Source organism: Sphaeramia orbicularis, chromosome 12 (genome assembly GCF_902148855.1).
Source record: "Sphaeramia orbicularis chromosome 12, fSphaOr1.1, whole genome shotgun sequence".
NCBI classification, from domain to species: Eukaryota; Metazoa; Chordata; class Actinopteri; order Kurtiformes; family Apogonidae; genus Sphaeramia; species Sphaeramia orbicularis.
Window position 1 is genome coordinate 54,195,278 of NC_043968.1, and position 21,237 is coordinate 54,216,514.

The 21,237-nt window shown below is 39.4% G+C and overlaps 1 protein-coding gene across 11 annotated transcripts in view; it reads left to right on the forward strand.

Annotated features, from left to right (window-relative positions):
* Positions 1–232: 232 nt before the first annotated feature.
* The window catches only part of vav2 (vav 2 guanine nucleotide exchange factor), a 420,418-nt gene continuing 399,413 nt past the window's right edge, over positions 233–21,237 (forward strand). For 7 of the 11 annotated variants that reach the window (XM_030149393.1, XM_030149398.1, XM_030149402.1 and 4 more), the window contains exon 1: positions 233–1,548. In XM_030149393.1, coding sequence (XP_030005253.1) covers positions 1,345–1,548 — 204 coding nt within the window. In that variant the 5' untranslated portion in view covers positions 233–1,344. The remainder of the gene's footprint in view (positions 1,549–21,237) is intronic. The other 4 variants (XM_030149394.1, XM_030149401.1, XM_030149395.1 and 1 more) reach the window with 1 other exon arrangement.

Here is a 21,237-nt window from a genome sequence, read left to right on the forward strand (position 1 = left end):
TGAGAGGGGGGTGTGTGTTGCTGAGATGAACTTTTTGCCCATTTGTTTGAACATAATGCATGTATCACACTGCAACTCATTGTGAGAAAATGAACTGAATTGCATTTTGGGTTGAAATATCCCTTTAATTCCGTTGTTTGTGGTCCGCGGAGTGCGCATCCCACTTCATCCATCAGAGGGCGCTTCCACAACTCCCACTTCAAAAATATCCCCTGAAACTCACAATCCTGGAGTATGGAGCTACTTCACCAAAGTATGGACACGCGTTCCAAGTTGCACCTTTGCACGAGTTCATCGGCGTGTGTGCGTTCTGGTTCCGCGTCCTCTGCGTAAAAACCGGGACGCGTGGGGCTGAGCTTTTACGCAGCTGGGGTCGGGACTTGGGACCGCTAAACATCTCCGTCCGAGAAGGGAAACAAGGAGAGGGAGAGACGGAGAGAGGACACGAACGGAAGGGAGGCACAAATCACAGAAAATCAAAGCTGGAAGCCTGCGCACGGGTCGCGCTTTTTGGACGTGAAAGAACGCGCGGAACAAAGTACCGATCACCGGATAAACACGTTTCTGTCTTTTTTTTTTTTTTTCTCCGTGGGCATGTTTCCGCTCCCGGAAAGCGATGTTTAGATTGTGTTATGGAAAGAGGATGAGCTCGGCGTTATAGTAAAACCTACTGGGTGAAATTTCTGCTGTTCCTTGTGCTTTTTTTTTTTTTTGGCTTTGGAAATTACTGGAAGTTAATGATTTAACGGCTGAGGACACCAAATGCAGGAGGGTTTGGTGACTCCGGTCTCTACAACTTAACAGAGTCTGAAGGCTGTTTTTGCGCACATTGTGGACTCCGGTTGTGCTGTTTGGTTCAAGCAGGCGCTGAAATGTGAGACACTGCTGAGCCGGATTCATGACAGACCGCTGCATCCAGCTGTCTTATCCGCCACTATTGTAACCGTTTCCTTACGCCTTCTGGATTGGATATGCAAAGAAAAGTTTTTTAAGAATGAAGAGGAGAAAAGCCCCCTAGGACGCGTCTGTTTTTCATGCTGAAGTGGATTTGTGAATTTCTGGTTATTTCAGTCCTCTTTCAAACCTCCACTTGGAGACCTGACATGCGTCTGGAACCTGGCAATAAAGCAGTGACCTACTGAGATTAACCTAAAGTTGTGACATTGCGCTTTTATTGACTTGTTAGTGAATGACTGAGTGGTCCTGCGCAGGGATCGGACCCACCTTAGTGCCTGGCTGTGCGCTCTGAGCCACCGCGTCCACCTTCCCCTTCAACCAGTTAGTGGATTTGTTTGTGACTGGTGTGTGTGTGTGTTTGTGGGGAAAACACGCTCCACAGCAGACATGGAGGAGTGGAGACAATGCGGGCGGTGGTTGATAGACTGTAAGGTCTTGCCCCCCAACCACCGGGTCGTGTGGCCCTCTGCGGCCGTGTTCGACTTGGCACAGGCCCTGCGAGACGGGGTCCTCTTGTGCCAGATGTTGCACAACCTCTCACCAGGATCAGTGGACCTGAAGGAGATCAATTTCAGACCTCAGATGTCACAGGTGAGCCAACCTTGATGCAAGCTGAACCCCAGCACATGATGGTGTTGGGACTTCCACCACCACCACCCCCCCCAGGCCATGTCTGTGTGTGTGTGTGTGTGTGTGTGTGTGTGTGCGCGCACTCTTTCATGCATGGCTCTGATCCTCCATGTATTTCATTCACACCTGGGGGAATACTAGCAGAAGCACTGGTGTTCCTCAAATTGCATTGAAATACTGAAAGCTATTGTGCAACATTCCTGTCTCATGTGCTCTATGTTGAGTCCGGAGATTTGAACCTGAAACCTGTCACTACAAGCCCTTGTTGTTGGCCACAGCCCAGTGCACAGTCTGTCTGTGATAATGAAGCACTTTAGTAGAAGTGATGATACAGGGCGGATGTTGTAACACATTGTGATTGTTTTTATAGTTCACCACAAAGATAAATCCCAGTCAGAAGCATCATTTAAAGGCTGGTTTTGTCTGCTGAACAGTATTGTCTTGTTTGTTGATCTATCTTGGATCACTGAAACAGAAACTGGTAGTATACTCTCAACACTACATCAGTTCAAGAACACTCTGAGGTGTTTTCGATGTTTAACTTGGTGTTGCACTTGATGAGCTTTTCAGTTTATTGATCTTAAGCTGCTGACAGAATCCATTGAGTTCATTGCTTTCTTAGTGTAATCTTAAGCAAAGCTGATTAGAGTCTTTTAGAACCATGAGATGTGTCAGAATGGAAAATGTAGAGCAGGGGTGTCAAACTCATTTTAGTTCAGGGGCCACATACTGCCTAATATGATATAAAGTGAGCCAGACTAGTAAAATAATAGAAATAATAGAATAATAATTTTTGAGTGAAAAAAGTAAAATTCCGTAATGAAAATGCTTACATCTAGGAATTGTACTCAAACTTAACATGAACAACCTCAACATTCTTAAGTAAAATAAGTGCAATGTTAATAATATTATGCCTTAGTTAATCATTTATACATGTGAATCACAACTTGGATCTAAAACATTAAATAACAGGCTGAATATTATTAAAATTCTACATACCTCTCTTAAGAAATTTCAGGTTATTCACTTTTTTTAAAAAAATTTTTTATAAAAGGATAGTCTGTAGATGTAAACATTTGTGTAATTTTACTTTTTTTACACTAAAGCAAAGAGAAAAATTTACAGTTTTGATTATTTATAGGTTATTATGATAGAATTTTACTGGTCTGATCATTTTTAGATTGAAATGACCTAAAATGATTTTAACGTCTTTGATTGTCAATATCTTTAGTATAATTTTTGCATTTCACAAATTCATCCAAGGGGCCAGATTGAACCCTTTGGCGGGCCAGATTTGACCCCCGGGCCACATGTTTGACACCTGTGCTGTAATGGATGAAACAGCATATTGAACATATTCACACCAGTACAACTAAAGGGCAAAAGCTACAGTTGCAAAACAAAATCGATCATCAGTGTTCACAAAGTACATAGTGTAAAAATACAACTGCCTGAAGCAAATTAGAAACAGTGATGTAAAAGTTAAAGTCCTTACTCATACCATTGGCTACTTGTTTTGTTGAAATGGTCTTCATGATCATCATCATCATCATCATCATCATGGGTTGTTAATCATGTTGATCATGTGCCTATAAATATGGCTGAATGAGATATATCTATATATTATTTAGTTTCAATAGTTGGATTAGTTACTGATGACATGTTTGTTGATGTAATAGGCAGGCATACAAGTCCATTATAGATTTAAAGAACTGAAGAAAAATGTTTGCTTTAGGTCACATCAGTTAGCAAACGTGTTTTGCAGGTGTTCATCTTTATTGTTCCTTATGGGAAATTGAACCTCTGCATGTAACCCATTCCAGTACAAATACAAGGAGCAACTCCAGGTCTATATCAGTACCTTGGTCAAGGGCACTGATAGGAACAATAACCCAGCATACATGTTAGAGCTACACGATATGTGTTAAAAAAAAAAAAAAAAAAAAAAAATCTACATTTTTATTATAGTTTTATTTTCTTTGTCTTTTTTTGTTTGTTTTTGGGGTGCATGAACCAGAGACAATGTTTGGTTCCAGAATTCTGTTTCTGTAAAACTATATGCTATAAGTGTAGGTATTTTCTAGCAATTTTTCACAAAGAAATCAAAATCTGGACTTATTAGACTAATCTTATTTATATTTTTTTGATAATGGAGGAAACCTGCATAATATAGAACAAAATGCAACAGAAAACCACTGGTACAACTTGGAAACTATCAACTTCAAAACCTTGACCACGCTGCAAATGACCGGCCTTAACATGTGTGAAATGTGATTTAATTGGTCTGTAAAGATGGATTAGTTTTAGCATTTGGTCAAAGCATGTCGATTAGAAATCTGAAACTCAGTCTTTGGGTAAGAAAACACAAGAGTTAGGCACTTAGTGTTGAAAAGCAGAACCTTATACGAGTCCCCTTGCAAACATCTGTCATCACCTACTATTGTTCTTCATTCCCTCCTGGAACCAAAGATAACTCCAATGTGACAAATAGGTCTTAAGTTTCTTTCATAATGGCTTTAAAGTGGTCTTAAGTTGCTGAAACCCGCAGAAACTGGGCAGAGTCGTCTAGAAAGAGCAGTTTGCATGTTGTGTGAACAGGAACTCAAACAGTTCTCCTTGTATAATTAGACTGACAGTGTACGTCCTCATGATGATGCGAGTACAGGTTTGGATCGTTGTTCTCAGAGGTCTCTCTGCTCTCGACGATTCATGACTCGTGTTTCCAAAGCCAATACGAGGAAGTAGTTGGTGCCACAGGAAGTTGACATGACCACAGCAACAGAATATGAGTTCACTGTGGTGAGCACTTCTGTTATTTTTAATCACCCCTCGGTCTGCGCTGAAATACGACTGTCTGCTGCGAGCCTCCATCATGGCGAGGCGTCTGGGAAGTGGCATGCTGTTAGACTTTTGCAGAATGTTCTCGGTTATTCTTCATGTCGTGCTTGCCCAGGCTGAAGTGGCTATCATCCCGGAGTGATTGTCCGCTGACAGGACATTTGTCTGATATTCTTGGCACACCTTCCGCGACCTGTTTCTGTCATATTAATGTGTGCGTGCTCTGTCCGTCTACTGTTTAGTCTTGTTCTGTTGTTAGCTGGCGATTTCCTGTAAATATTCACGGATTCCTACAGTTTCTGGCATTCCACAAACTAACCATTTAATAAGAAAAATAACAGATTAAAGGTTGGAGTAAGTTGAGTTTCCAGTAAACACCAGTAGGCTCGACTTATCAGCGACAGAAGCTACTGACTTCCATGATTACAAGACGAGAGAGGTCTGGATGGCATGCTTTGATCCGCCCACTAATCCCCATGCTCCCAGTCCCACTATATGTGGATCTGCAGAGAGGGTGGAAGGGGTGTCCTCGGTGACAAATTGGGTTAAACAAAATCCTGGCAGCAGAACAGCAGTGTGTGATTTATGATAAGGAAAAGGTCAGAACGCTTTAACACTCTGAACACACAGAGGCACAGTGGCTTAGCCAAATGAAGAGGAGCTGAAGCAGAGCACGGAAATTATTTGCTTTGGACCAAATTCCTCTTCCCGTCAGCGGCTCCACCGATGATTGATACTTTTCAGAATTGAGTTTTGTCTCTGAACATGTCTCGGTGTTAATCATTCAATTCTAAATATGTTTGAAGTAGGTGTTAAAATGTGGTCAGAAAGCAGCGTGATCTGCACTGGTTAAACAGTGCTTTTGGTGAAAGTGCAATGTTCAGATAAACAGATGTAATTTGCCTATTAAGTTGACCCACTAATTCTATTCACTTGCTGCTGTTAACACACCCTAACCAGAATAATGCTTTGAAATTTTGGCATTGTGTGTTTTCTAGGGTATTATTACTGGCCTTTAGGGAACAAAGCCCAAAGGAAAATCATTGTTCTGATTGACTCTGAGTTCATCTGTCTATTACTGGAAGGTACTTTTGGTGTAAAAACAAAACAATACAGTAATTACAGGTGAAAATTAGCCTTAGGCGGCAAAGCAACAATGGCAACATTTATGTCTATTACACTATCCAGCCAAAACAGAAAATAGCCAAGCATAGTGTTGGAAATACTTTAGCTTTGATTATGCCACACAATGCCTATGCAATGTCACTACAAATGTCCTAACATTTATTTCCATACACAGTTGCATTAATTTGAGACCAGATCTTATAAAATTTCATAATGTTCTCAGTGGTGTCCAGGTCTTGACTCTGTGGAGGCCAATCCATGTGTGAAAATGTTCAGACCTGGCCTCATTTTTTAATAATAATAATAATAATAATAATAATAATAATAATAATAATAATAATAATAATAATGGATTGGATTTATATAGCACTTTTCTAGACACCCAAAGCGCTTTACATTATTGACCCATTATTCATTCGCTCTCACATTCTCCCTCTGGTGGTGGTAAACTGCATTTGTAGCCACAGTTGCCCTGGGCAGACTGACAGAAGCATGGCTGTCAATTTGCGCCTACTGCCCCTCCGACCACCACCGAACATTCATACACCAGTGTGGGTGGCACTGGAGGCAGGGAGGGTGAAGTGTCTTGCCCAAGGACACAACGGACTGACTAGGACAGAGCGGGATTCGAACCGCTAACCCTTTGGTTATTGGACGACCCACTCATGGCTCAGATGGACACAGAACGTTGCTGAATCTAGATCTGACCAACTGAGGCAACCCCAGATCATTACACTGCCCCCACAGGCTTATACTATATGCACTAGGCATGATGGGTAATGGCTTCATCCACCTGTCTTCTCATACTGATACATCCATCACTCTGGAACAGGGTCAGTCTACTACACACATGAACTTTTTCCATTGAAACACAGTCCAATGGAAAAAGGTCTGTGTGACCTCTACAAACTGATGTTACTCACTGCATCAGTTAAAGGGTTAAAGAATTTATCATAGCAGAAACATATTAATCCAATGGAAGGAGCTGGACTCTTTGGTTAGTTAAACCCAGATAGTATTTTTTTTTCCTGTTATGAACATCACTTGAATTTCCAATCAAGTGTTCACATGCATCTTGAGACTTTAGTGTTTGTTTACGCTTTGATGCCTTGATTTTTATGCCAATGTTATTTACACCCTTTCCAGGAATGCAGACTTAGTTGTGAATTGGTAGTACTGTTGCATCAGAGTAGGTTCATCATGTGAACCTCCTGAGAACCACGGGCTCTGTTTGTCTTCCTCGTCTTCATCATTGGATTAGATTAGATGTTTCATTAGTTAGTGCTTTTATTATTCTTGTCGGTTCCATTAATCCTACCCTAAGCCTCTGACCTAAAGAGGCTCTTGTTTGTAAACCACCTGAGAGTCAGTGCTTCTCATCCTTTTGTGGATGAGACATAAGCCACTTTTACAGAGATCCCAGAAAGAAGGTGAGATTGTGAGCCCACCTTTTTTTCCACCTTTGACCGATTTCCACAGAGAACCTGCATTCTGGAATCAAAGGGGTGGTGACACAGCGCAGGGTATAGAGTGATGTATAACTTCGCATGTCCGAAATACTCCGAGCATAGTGGTGTTGCTAACCTCTCCAGAGTCTTTCACCGTTTCGCAAATGTTAGCATGGATTGAGTCCTCCGCCCGAAGTGACAACAACTCGCTGACCTCGGCGTCTCCCCACTTCAACATCTTTCTGGTCATATTGATATGTTTGTTTACCGTACATGTCCCGCGCTCATTTTTAAATCCCCCTGGCGCAGGGGTTGTACATGCAATATGTCATCAAAACAACACTTTGGTTGCGGAATGAGAGGTGTTCCTTTTACATAACGTTCCGGAATCATGATTCCACCTTTACCACCACGGCTCTGTTCCTACCTCCAGAGCCGTTACAGAGGTGGGACCAAATGATCTCAACATTTTGTTTACACGGACGTCGTTCTGGAATAAAGGCGAAATATTCCTGTAACAGAAGTGCTGTGTAGAAGGGGCTATAAAAACTGGTTTGAGTTGAGCTGAAAACTTTGAACTGGCCTCCAAACTATCCATTGCGAACTCATTTTTGTTGGTTAATTCTTCTGTCGCCTCCTTTTTTATTCTATGAAATTGCTTTGAATGAAAACCATTATTAAAAACAAACAGAAAATGTGTGGAGATACCAATGGGGTCCCTTAGTTTTTCAATTTTATTTAATATATTTGGGTTTTAGTACCCAATCAGACCTCCTGTACCGGTCTTTCAAAAGGTTCTCCATCTGAAATCATTAGCAGTAGCTGATGTTGTGTTCCCTGTTGTCCAAAGGTGTGCAGGTCAAATGAATGAGTAATTAGGTGTGTGAAGTGGTTGTCTGTCTGCATGTCAGTCCTGTTCAGTACGCTGCCTCTTGCCAAGTGCATGCTGGGATAGGTGCCAGTCCCCCTGTAATGTCCACTTACCTGAACAGGGCTGGTGTGTGTGGTGTGTATATCTACCACAGAAAGATGGATATGGCCTTAACTGTGAACCCTGCAGGAGCATAATTCACATGGTCATTCAGATTTACTCCCACTGAATGGACAGTAGTGATGACTGACCTGAAAATGCTTTTTTTTCTCCTCGATTAAGACTCATTCACAATTAGCGCCGGCCTGAAGAAAGTTGCAAGGTGCAAAATTTCTAGTAATTGATGAAAATAAAAAAAAAAAAAAACCCTTTCTAATAAAAAACATATGGTGAGTTGATAGAGACAATCCCAATCTATAAAAGACACGACAAAACGTGAAGCTGAAACTGAAGCACTGTGGTACTGTTTATCTTTCAAATGTTCATTGTGGTGGTTTAATACGGAAGCGTATTGCATTCACAAAAAAGAAAAAAAATTCGGCTCTGTTTTTCCGAATTAACAAGATACTGTTTTCTGAAAAGAAAAAAAAAAAAAATTGGCTTTGTTTTTCAGAATTAACTAGATAATTATCTCATTAATTCTCGTTAATTCAGAAAAATGGAGCCAAATCTATTTTTTTGTGTGAATACAATACGCTTCCGTAGTTTCAGATGCTGCAGCTCTTTCATAATTCATAGTTTGAGTTATTGTTTGTTCAGTATTAATTGTCAGCCTTGTAAATCCAAGTTGGACTGACTGTACATATCCTGACCAAGGAAAATAAATTTCTCACTTTGTGCAGTAATCTACACCTGGCTTTTCTGCCTCCATCCATTATAATATACATTATATAGACTAAATGTCATGTAAAATTAACATTTATTTGCAACATAGTATAGAAACTATAACATGATCAAAAGCAAATTAATTTTAGCCAAAAAAAAAAATCTCTGTTTTGAAAGTCGGGGGTCGCCACAAATTTGTGATGTTAAAATGGGGTCACGAGCCAAAAAAGGCTGGGAACCACTGCTATACATGAAGGAAAATCTCCATATTTTTTTTTTTTTTACAGTAAATTCATCTGACATTGTAAATCTTTTTATTGTTTAACATTAGGAATAACTCAGGGCACACCCACTCCAGCATGCAACACATATGCTGCTATAGAAACATATGGTTGCCTCTAATTTATTCCTTTAAAAATCACATTAAATGGAAGAGCATTCGATTTGCAAGCCTTCATTTTCACCTCAAATCACTGTTTTATATACTTTTACTTGTCATATGTCGGTAAACAATTTATGTGTTGACTAGACTGAAATTTCAGTTGGATATCGTGTTTGGAGGTTTTAAGGTGAGACTTATCCTGAGCAGACTGAGCAGACAGGTATATGAGGTGTTGTGATGCAGTGTTGTTTGGCACCTGAGAGATGAGAGGAAGAAGGAAGATTAAGCCGTTTTCCTAGTATTCTTTCTGTTTTCAACTTGATCCGATCTGGTAAAGCTATAATTTTTGCATTATTTACGATACGTAAAGATTTATAGCAATGAAAGAGCTGTCAAGATGACCTTTATTTACCTGGTCAAGTATATACGTGATTGCGTTCTTAAAAGATTAGGAAGTATTTGTGTGCAGCTCAAGGTTGTAAACAGATGATTAATGAGCGCTGCTGTTCGGAGATGCTTAAAGTATACATATTTGAGTTCCACCGCCTTAGGCTGTGTCTGAACGACAAGACCGAGCCGTGCTCTCTGAAGCCTTTTGTGTGTTGTGCAGTGTGTTTTTTTCCTGTTAGCGAGGTAGATCTGAATGCCTTTGGGATGACTCAAGCGGATATGTATGTGTGTGCTACTGTGCTTTTGTTTCTGTGTGCGTTTGTGTGTGTACTTGCTTGTTCCGTGCAGGTCTATGGTGTGATACAGTACCTGTGCTCAGACTGAATCACTGCTGGCTGAGACCTGAGCTCCTCTGAGCTCCACAGGACTCCAGATCTCACACAGAGACTGCCGCTTCTACTCACAGTAATTGAGGTTCTTCCTCTTCGTCCAGATCCCACCAAAAATATGGGAGGCTATTGGCAGGGAGCAGGAACTCATTCCCTTTACAATTTTACAAAATCTTCACACTTGGGCGGCATCCACATTAACATTTTTATTAGCTAATTTTAACAAAATAAGACATGCAAAGCTCAAAAGGCAAGGTTATTTCAAGTAGCAATAATATTTTGTATTTTATCATCTGTCAAATATCGAACTAAATTTGATGCAGTTAAATGATTATTTAAATAAGCAGAAAAAAAAATGTAAAAATGTGAAAATGTCAAACAACTTACCCTTTATTCCACAAGCAACTGAAACAACAACCACAAAATGTATAAAAGTAAAAGGATATATATAAAAAATCTATATAGAAATAACAATAACAACAGTATAAAAGTGTATAGAAAAATTTTTAATATATATATATATATATATACAAACAAACAAGTCAAATGACATCTACAAACAATATGTGCACTGTAGTCATACCAAACTTACAAACATGCTAAAATGTAATTAACATGTAACTTAAAAAAATAAAGCCACACACTTATGTTTGTGTTAAGTCTTAGAGGATTAAAGGAATAAGTCATGGTTACAGTGAAGAAAAGTGAACATGTGAGCATTTTTACCTTTTTAGCCTTGTCTCTTCTGAGCTACACACATGTTTGTGTTGACAAAGTAAGCGTCCCTGTGAAACACAGCAGCGGAACCAATGTTTAGTGGTGGCAAAATGAAGGAAACAAAGCTTTGATTCAGGAAATTTGTAATTGAATCAGTTTTTTTTTATCGTTTCAGCTCTACTTGCCTCTGTACACCAACACAGTAGATTAGAAATGATGCAAGATGTGATTGAAGTGTGGATTTTCAGCTTTAATTGTAGGGGTTTAACTAAAGTATTGCATTAATTATTGAAGAATTCCAACCACAACAACATAGTCCATTCATTTTCCACTGTCAGATGTAGAGCTATTGTCTCACATTGCAGATGGATACTGATCCAGTACATTCTGTAAAACCAACCCAAGAGCTTCTGAAGGTAAAGAAATGGGATGTTCTTCACTGGCTGAGTCAGTCACCTGATCTCAACCCAAAAAGAGCAGCTTTTTAGTGACTGGAGACTAAACTGAAGGCACAAACAAACAGCAACTGAAGGTGTCTGTAGGAAAGACCTGGAAAAACATCTCCAGGAGGAAACTCAGCGTTCGGTGATGTCCATGAGTTCCAAACTTCACTCATCATTTTTATAAAGATAGTAGTTTGTCCAGTTACAGTTGAGCCTCTGAAAATGGAGGGACTATGATTATGTTTATGTTAAAACCCTTTAATTAAAGCTGAAACTCCACACTTCAAGCACATCTTTACTTCTTCATTTCAGATCTGCTGTGGTGATGTACAGAAGAAAAATGACAAAACACTGGCACTGTCTAAGTATTTATGCTTTTGCCTATTTATTAGTAGCAGAGAATTGACATCAACTAATCCCAAGTCAGCTTTAACAGACCGGACTCCTCAAACTCCACATGCCTAAGGGCTCTTACATCTGTATAGTCCTCTGTTAATAGTGGTTTTATCATTGGTCGTAAATGCTGAATGGCTGACATTATTCCTGCACAGCTGCATCAAATCAGACACCCCTGATCAAATCCCAATTTCACACCGTCTTCGTCACAGACTATCACAGTGTGCATTCACTGTCCACTGTGGGTTATGCTTATAACACCAAAATCTGTCTTAAAGGGCTCTGCTGTTCGGTGGGGTTGTTAATGGAGAAAATAATAACTCCAGTCTACATTAGGGGTTATTAATCATCCAGGTTTGTCAAAAAAGGCACATGTTAAATTCATTATCATTGTCAGCTGCCCCATAAAAACATAATCAAGTCAGAAGTGCTTACTCTGAACATAGGCGCTCCACTTTCATGATTCAGTCGCTGATTCATCTGTTTTAAATGCTGTAATTATAAGAGTTGAGCTTAACTTGATAGAAAGGAGTTGAATAGGATATAATGTGTGAGTCAGTGCCATTAGTAACAAAACTGTTTTATGGAAACAGTGTCAGAAAGTATGACTGGCAGTAAAATGAATGGAGTAACAGAGTGCACTGAGGTATGTGTTCAGTGTATGCATAAAGACGCGCTCATGGATCCGTGTGTAGTACCGCCGGAGGGTCGCTTTGGCTTCAAGCACTGAATGTTTATACAGTTTTTACTCTACTACAGTTTTTCGCAGAGTAAAACCTTCAGCTCTTCAGTCTGGCTCAGTTCAGACTTCAGTTTTCAGTGGAACATAATGTCAGATGATAACCATAAAGTTAGCTGCAGATGCACTAGTAAAACTCTTCTGACCACAACGGGGAGCGTCATGTACCAGGTGTTGAATCCTTCTATACGAGTCAGAGATTAATGATTGATGACATTTTTAATGATTGACTTCTAAACTGGAAATTCTGACCTTGAGGTAGAATAATGCACCATATTTCCTACTAGGTACCAGGCCTTTATTTGAAGGGGTTTAATATTAGAGGCAGGACATTATTACTAATTCCCACTGTTGACTAACTAGTAGGGATGTCATGAGTACCGATACTCACGATACCATTCGATACTATGATGAAAAAAAACCTGTTGATACTCATTTTTTTAAGAAATGGAAAAACCAATGCCTGCGTAAGAATCGGGACCATCGGTAGGCTTCTACTCTTCCGGAATTGATGGGGGCAGTACATGCTGAAAGTACACATGCAACTAGTACAGCAACTCACGAAACAATGGCAACAGCAGCAGCAAATGCTCCGCCTCGTCTAATGGATAAAAAAGGGGGCAAAAGTATGAAGGTAGATTTGTTTCTTTATTGCTTCAATCAAAAAAAACCCTTTTCAATCAAAGAAAAAAAGTGTTCAAATGCAATTTTTTTGGATCTCAAATAATTTTTTGCACTCAAACTCAAGATTGAAAAGGTTTTTTTTTTTTTTATTGAAGTGAAGGTTTTTTTTGATAGATTGAAGCAATAAAGAAACAAATCTACCTTCATACAAAAGTTGTGTGTGGAAGTATTTTGCATTTCAGGTAGATGACCATGACTTGGTTATTGACATGTGTAAGCCACTGTGTAAATGCTGCCACAGCGGAATTCAAATGAAGGGGTGCAATACCACGAACCACGTTCAATCATTAACCAAGTTTGCATCATGTAAACAATGTGATCTTGTCTTGTTTACAGTTTTGCTGGAAAAGACACACACCGGTAGTAACCGAAATACTGCTTTAGATGGGTGAGCTGGAAAAGTGACTTGTTGAAAATATCCGGATTATATTGTTGAATATGTTACGTTGAAGTTGAAACAGTGAAGACTGGCAGCACTATACATGATAGGCCCCAGAGGTTTAGCCATATTATTTTTTTTATCTGGCCTCTATTTGAACTCTGGCTTGTAATTGATTCCTGGTTTTTGTTTGAGGAAATACAGTGGCTTAAAAGGAGTACTTTTTTGTTCAGTTTCCCCTTATTTCAATAATGATTAACAGTTCTGTGTATGATTTTCAGCAATTCACACGTAAGGCAGAGCTCAGTGCTTTGACTTTTTCAAGTTCTACAGTTTTCTATTAAACTGTCCAAGATTATTTCTGACACTCATAATGCATTTTCCATGTCAAAGTATTTTTGAGGGAGTGCCACTGGTGATTTTGGCCAGTTAATAGTTATATATTGGCTTTTAAAAATCCATCTCTATTCACCAACCTCTAATTAAAATACTCTGAATATACTGTATTTGTATAATGAATATGTCAGGACCATTAATTATTTTGTGTTTCATCATCATGGTGTGTGATGTCAGACGGTCATACCCATTTAAATGTAGCGTATTTGATGAATAGTGCACTTAACTGTGATACTGGGTTTAGATGATATCCCTCTACCTCCTCCCTGGGTTCAGAAATAAGATAAGAGACCGTATATGAAGTGAAAAACGATGACCTACTACTGTATTGTGAAATCCGTTTTCGTGGCCGCTGTGGGGAGGCAGGGGGTGACTACTGGGGGGCCCGGCACCCGCCCCTTGCCTCCCTCAGGGGTAATTTAATCTCAGCGTTTGGTCTACTGTTGACCCCGTGACCCCTGGCGCCTGCCGGATGCAGGTAATACTGCTAATGGAGCTCGTTAGGGACGCGTCCTGGCCTGCACAGCTGGGACGGTGCCACTGGGAGCTAATGGGATTGACGAAGGGACCCCATCCAACCTTTGCTGGGAAGTAATTCTACTTCTGAGGTCAGGAAAAATCTTTTTAACTGTAACTTCTGATATTTGACTTGTGTGTTGACATTTTCAGACTTGGCCTGTGAGCAGCGTTGCGTCTTTAGGGGACTGAAATCTCCTTTTTTCTCAGCTTTGGAAACACTAGGACTGCAGTGACCTACGAATACCTTATTGAATAGAATAGTCACTCAGATGTTACAGGGCAGTGTGTTGATTTGTTAAAGGAACATTAATCCCTTGTGTTTTGGTGCAATCTGAGATGTGTGATCATAGTTTTTCTACTGATTATGAATATGATTATGAATGCTTACTCAGCAAATTAATGTACTGAATAACTGACAAAAGGCTTTTTCTTGCTGCAGCCTTTAGAAATCCACTCAGCTGATCTTTTTAGTCTTTAACACACATTATGTCAGAACTAATAGCTTACATGGACACAGTTCACCTCAAAATATGTGATTGGAGACAACAATAAAGTTAAAGTTCAGTTTTCTTGACAACCCGAGTACTTATCAGCTGTTGCTATGTTCTCTATCAGCAATGGAATAAAATGTTACTGTAACGATTAAGAATGAGAGGTCAGAAGTCCACGCTGAGGTGAGGCTGGAGCTGAGCGCAGAGGAGTATTCCCGGAGCTGTTATGAATTCAGTGTCCTGTTCAAGGTCGCTTCATTAGGGCGGATGCGAAGCAGCAGGAAGGAGTTTGAACGTAGCCAAGTTGAAGGCCAGTGTTGGTATCCACTTATTCTAAAAATAAGTGTTTCTTAGGAGACAGACCTAACAGACCACAAAACCAGAGATGAATAGGAGGAAGGCTCTAGAAGTTACAGTAACAAAGACAGAAAGAAATGTAGCACCTGTAAAAACAGCACTTGAACATCTATAAAACCTCATATTAAATTTGTTTATGATTTTCCTTTAGCAATAAAATGTAGATACTTCCTGATTTGTCTGTTTGTAGAACATGTCCATACATATTTGTGAGATGCGTTGTCTGTCCATATTTCATTCTCAGCTATGTCAAAGCAGATTGGTTTCAAACTTACAAACTTTCAAACTAAATTTGTTAAAACTGAGATTCTGCTGATGCAAGGATAGTGGGCATAACGTTGAACGTAGATTTATAATCTTATTTATTCCTAAAGGCTTTTTGTTTAAGACAAACAATTCCACTCAGCATTTTTAGAGAAACTCCAGGGAGTGACCTAATGTCAGATGAATAAGAAATGATTAGATGAGTATCTGTAAAAGCACTTCTGCTAAAAAAAAAAAAAAAAGAATGTCAGGGATTGAATTTAGTACTAAAGTTTAATTTATAATTTACCAAATCCAACCAGGTCACATCCTGCTTCCTTACTCTTGTTGTTTTGTAAAGAACACAAGGAAATTTGACCTAAATGTAGGTGTGTTCACGTAGTTCTTGATAACATCCTCGACTTTACACTCAAGACCTTAATATATAACTTAACATATGATCAAGTTATAACACATGCCTGTGATTGTATTGAATACAGTGCAAGTAGTGGTAACTACTTAACCCTTTTAAGACTGTCATTATAATAGACTACCTAGGTGTCTTTTTCTCAATTCTTTTGCACCTTTGTTTTCAGGAAGAACTTAACTTTCAGTATCTGGCCATAAATTATCATTATTATAAATAATAAAGGCTTAAAACAGTGTGTTTTAGTAAAAAAGAAAGAAACAAACTTGAAGTTTTTAGTATATTTAATATCAGAAACAATTGTAAATGTCCACAACAAAACACATCTGCTCAAACATGCTTCCTGGTCTTGAACATTCAGTATCCATATCACGGCTTCATTTTTAGCTTACCGGCCGAGAGACTGTAAGCTGTTGTTGTCATACGGCATCCAGCGTCTTCGTCTGTCGTCTGTTACAAAACTTTCAATCGTCTTCTTCTTCAAAACTACAATTCCGATTGACTTCAAACTTGGTATACAGCTTCTTTATGATGATGTCAACAAAAGTTAGTGAAATTATTTGGATCCGGATCTGATTCTGGATTTGGTGCGACTTTGAAAATTTTCCCCATTATAAAAGATAGGAAGTGGATCGATGCAATAACTCAGTAAATATAAATGATATCCAGTGTAAATTTCTACAGTCCAGCCCTGATGGGGAGATGACCAAAACATAATGGCCACATGCTGATCAGGATCTTCTTCTGGATCTGGGAACTTACGGAAAATTTTACATGGGCTCTTAGGGGGAAAAATTTCAATAGTCTTTTTCTCCGAAACTCCAGTTCTGATTGACTTCAAACTTGGTATACAGCTTCTTTATGATGATGTCAACACAAGGTATTGACATTATTTCAATCCGGATCTGATTCTGGATTTGGTGCGACTTTGAAAAATTTTCCCATTATAAGAGATAGGAAGTGGATTGATCCAATAAATCAGTAAATATCAATGATATCAAGTTGGAATTTGAATTTTTTTCACAGATCAGATTGGAATATGACCAAAACATGGGCTATTTCTATAATATAATAAATACACATAACTGGGTGATAATAAATGGCATCTGGATACATTTCCCAAAGCTTTTAATTTGGTCGGTAAACTACAGGGCCATTGGTCCTATTTTTTTTTTTTTTTTTGTTTCCAGACATTTTTTAGCCTGTGTGGACGTCTCTGAAACAGTTCCTTTCTACTTCTAATAGAGTCCCACATTGCTGCCATAAAGTGTTATATAGTGTTGGAAAGCTCAGGATCTTAGCTTTCTGGTGCCATTTGAATTTTGTGGATAGTGCAAAGGGTTCAGGAATTACAGTAATTTGAATGCTGTAAAGTGCAAAATGCAGCACTGGAGAGACTGTTGTTGTTAAAGGGTTAAAGCAAGATCCAAGAGGAGGGAAACTGGTGGATGAATAAAATCATATTTCTCTAGGTTCAGCTCAACATAGTTTTATACTTTCCCAATGCATTTCTTAATGGAATAATGTGTAGTCTATCAATGTGTATCCTATCAGAGTCAATAGATATGAGGTTAGAGGCTGTACATACAGTTTGTGGTATGCTAAAGCTGTGTCAGAGAATGAAAGCTTGGCACCTGCTTAAATAGGAAAACAGTTAAGTTCCTGTTCTATAATGCAGCAGTTGAATCACATAGTAGTTGAGATCAATATTCATTAAGTGCAAATGAATGGTCACACATAGAGCAGTGCAATTGTGCACGTCTGCTGTTTGTGCAAGAGGATAAAGAAAAAGGAAGTGAATTTGGGATTCAAACAAGCCCATTTATTTCTGACTGTCTACATACAGTAAGTGCCTGGCACATCTGCAAGCACTGCATGAAACACCGACCACAGTGACCACAAACTGTGGCACTGAGGCAGCATTTAGAAAAATGCCTACAGTTTACATTTCCCCCCAGGGAAGAACTCCGTATTGAAAGAAAAATAATTTTCTGTGGAAATTAGCACAATTAAATAAGGATGCTATTAAGCAGTCAATGCAATTAAAGATAAAACTAAATCTAAATAACTGTGAGTTTTTATGTAATGCAGTTTTCCAGCCCGAGTGGTAAGCTGTGGTCAAGCCATTACTATTTTGAGGCACTAAATCTGAGTCATGTGCAGCTTCACCGTCTATGCCCAAACGACATAGTTCAAATGCTTTGTATCCTGATGCAGCGAACGCTCAGCTCCAACATGGCTCCAAAGTGACTGGGCTGTTCACACTGTGGTGCAACAATTCAGGCAGAAAAAAGGTACACAACAGTCAGGGGCTGAGGACGTTGATTTAAAAGTTGAGTGGATTCATTGTGGGGATGTGGCCATGTGTTAATTAGATTCACAAGGAGGCAAATAAACAGGAAGATGCAGCCTCAGTGGAGGAGAATCTATACATTTGGTAAGATGAATAGTTCTACATCAGTATATTAAATGCTTTCAGAAGGCTGCAACCTGCCTTTTTAACTTAATAACCAATGACCTTCTACAGGGTGTCCCATAAGTCTCCATACATAGGAGACATAATACATTCCATACATATATGGTTCTAACATGTATTTCTTTATATTTCTTCTTTATAGTTCTTCAGCAGTGGAGGACACGCATTGAAATGTGTTCCCGACAAAATGGCAGTCATATAGAGCATATTATATAAATAAAAATGGTTCATGTCAAGAAACGTTTATTTTTCCTATGTATGGAGACTTATAGGACACCCTGTACATTCATTTTCATGGAGCATTTTGTCGTCCATCTGTCAGGATACTATTAACTACAATTCATTCAAATTCTGTCTTTTTACTGTAAATAGTGTTGGGTATGATCTACTTCTATACCTAGTGCCAGTTGTAGTTGTACTAGTGTTACTCACTGCAGAATGTTAAATCTATATCTACATGGTTTAGTTTTATAGATCTGTATGTACATAAACAAAGTGCTTACAACTTACAGATGCACTAGAAAGTGTCATTGCTGTACTAGCTGTTAGCACCTGCTGGATGTGGTAACGGATAATGAATTTCACTTTCAGAAAGTGTTTAGAGTAGCATTTTATTAACTCTCTGTTGAATGAATTCTCAAATTTTTGACGAATGAGTTCATTCTCTTTGAGTTAACCCATGAAGACCCTGTGCTACTTTTCTGGCAGTTCCCAAATTATTTTTCTTTACATTTAACATTTACTAAGAGATTTATCACCATTTATTATCAAATATCCCTCTGTATTTAGAATTGTTCCAGTTAAAATCAGGTATTTTCCAATATCTAATGCACTGATAATGTAGATGTTCATACAAGCTCAGACAATTAACAATTGCACAATTAATGCACAAAGAGGGGTACGCACAGAGGGGGTAGGGGGGAGGGACAAATGGCAGTTGAGTTTGATAGACATATCACCGTTCAATCATTTTGAGTAGGCGCTTAAAATGATTGGATGGTGTTTTTTCAGTCCTGTCTGTTCCACAGGTGTTTCAGTTTTTTTTTTTTATTTTTGTGTTAGAGCATTTAATTAATTGGTTGTAATTGGGATGTGAAGGGGATTTTAAGCAATATAGTAAAAAAATGCTCCAGGAAAACATCTCGCACCCCACCTTTAATGGACAAAAATGCAAGAAATAAATCTGTATATAATCAGGAGAGACTTGATTGTCATTTCACAGTGGCAACAGTGAAATTAGGGTCCTCTACCCCAGTGGTTCTCAACCTTTTTTCAGTTATGTACCCCCTGTGAAGCATTTTTTCAGCCAAGTACCCCCTAACCAGCGCAAAGCATTTTTGGTTAAAAAAAAAAAGACTTAAAACAGAGTGCTGTGCCATCAGTGTCTGATTTATTAAACTTTGGAACTCCATTTGTAGTGGTCTCTCTTGAACTATTTGGAAATAAAAAGATATAACTAAAAAAAGAAAGAAATAATTAACTTGGTTATAAATAAAGATTTGTGCACATAAAAATAATTATCAACATAAAGTGTCCTCCTTTGGGATCATAGTAAAGATCTGTTCTCAAAAAGAATTACGCTTCAACCACGACTCCATTGTTTGTGTTTTCAAAGTGATTGACAGGTGATGCTAGGTGGCATATGACAGGTTGGGTCAAACCATTCTGGTATGGGGGAGACTGGGTTTTTAGGATGATGAAATTGAATAGCCTACTGAATATAAAATTCATTTTATGAACTTATATATTTTCCTGAAATATCTAATTAATTTAATAATTATTTTTAAAGGATTTTTGTATGGATGCTACTTTTTAAGTATATTTTAAAATCTCACGTACCCCCAGGGGTACGCGTACCCCCATTTGAGAACCACTGCTGTACCCCACTAGTGTAGAATATTATAAATACACAGTAGAAATATAAAGGGGCACAGACCACAGGAACTGAAATATCAAGATGTAGATTAAAGATTAAATAACATGCATCTTAAACAATAAGAACTGCAAGATGAGTGCAATAAATAAGACAAAATCAATCACACATCAGCACATTGATAAAAACTTGCTAAATCAATGGACCTATGGATTGAAGCCACTATCACTGACTCAGAAATGGTTTGAACCATGTCTCACCCCCTTCGTTGCTAAAACCAGGCGTTCTGTCGCCTCATTCCTCCGACATGGCCCGTGGATATTCATCTGCCTCTTCCTCTTCTCTCTCCTCTGCATTGCTCAGACAGCGGTGTTAGTCTGAAATGTGAGCTCAGTGTTTGTGTGGGGAACTCCGGGTTGACCTAATCTCTCAGACTGAGTGGGAGATTTTCAGTGATGTCATGTAAAGGCAGCTTGCAGCAAAATCAGCAAAGATCCTTCTAATGTGACGCATGGGGAGCGAGTCTGTGACTAAGAGCAGATTTACCTTGTGTTCTGGCATATTGAAACACCTCCTAGGAGCGTGCTGTCAGCATGCTGTCATAATTACCTTACCTAACTAACCTCTGGGGACATATTCGACTTATTTCATCCTAAACCATCTTGACAACACGCTGCCAGTTTTGCCGCTGGACACGGACAAAGAGATGGTGGAGCCTTATGGACGCCATCTGATTTGGAAACGGGTTCCATCTGCATGCTGGTTGTTGGGGGGTGATTAGCGTGGACATGCAGTGGAATGGCGCCTGAATCTTTCCAGGGCCAATCTCGCTCTGCTGGGTGCCATCACTCCACGGAGAAATGAGACGGAGGAGGCCATGGCTCGGCCTCAGCGGCAGCGAGGCAGATGGCTGAACCTCTCTCTCCTGCAGCTCCTCGAAAACCCCACCACAGAAGAGCTTTTGTTCTTCCCTTTTCATTGATTTTGACTCTTTAATTGTAAAGCTGCTCTCAGTTTTCATTTCCAAGCCTTGATCGGCGTCCGTCTTCATCGGCGACCGGCGGTAATGACACTTCGCCGTTCTGTGTTGAGCTTCTGCGAGGACGGCGCTGTTGTCGGGAGTCTAATTTGAGTTGTTGTGGTGGGAGGCTGATTGTGGCTGTTTCCTGCAGTCGGGAACAGATTAGGATCCGGGGTTGTGCTCCGGGGAGAGGCGCAGCAGTTCCCAACCCCCCGCAGACA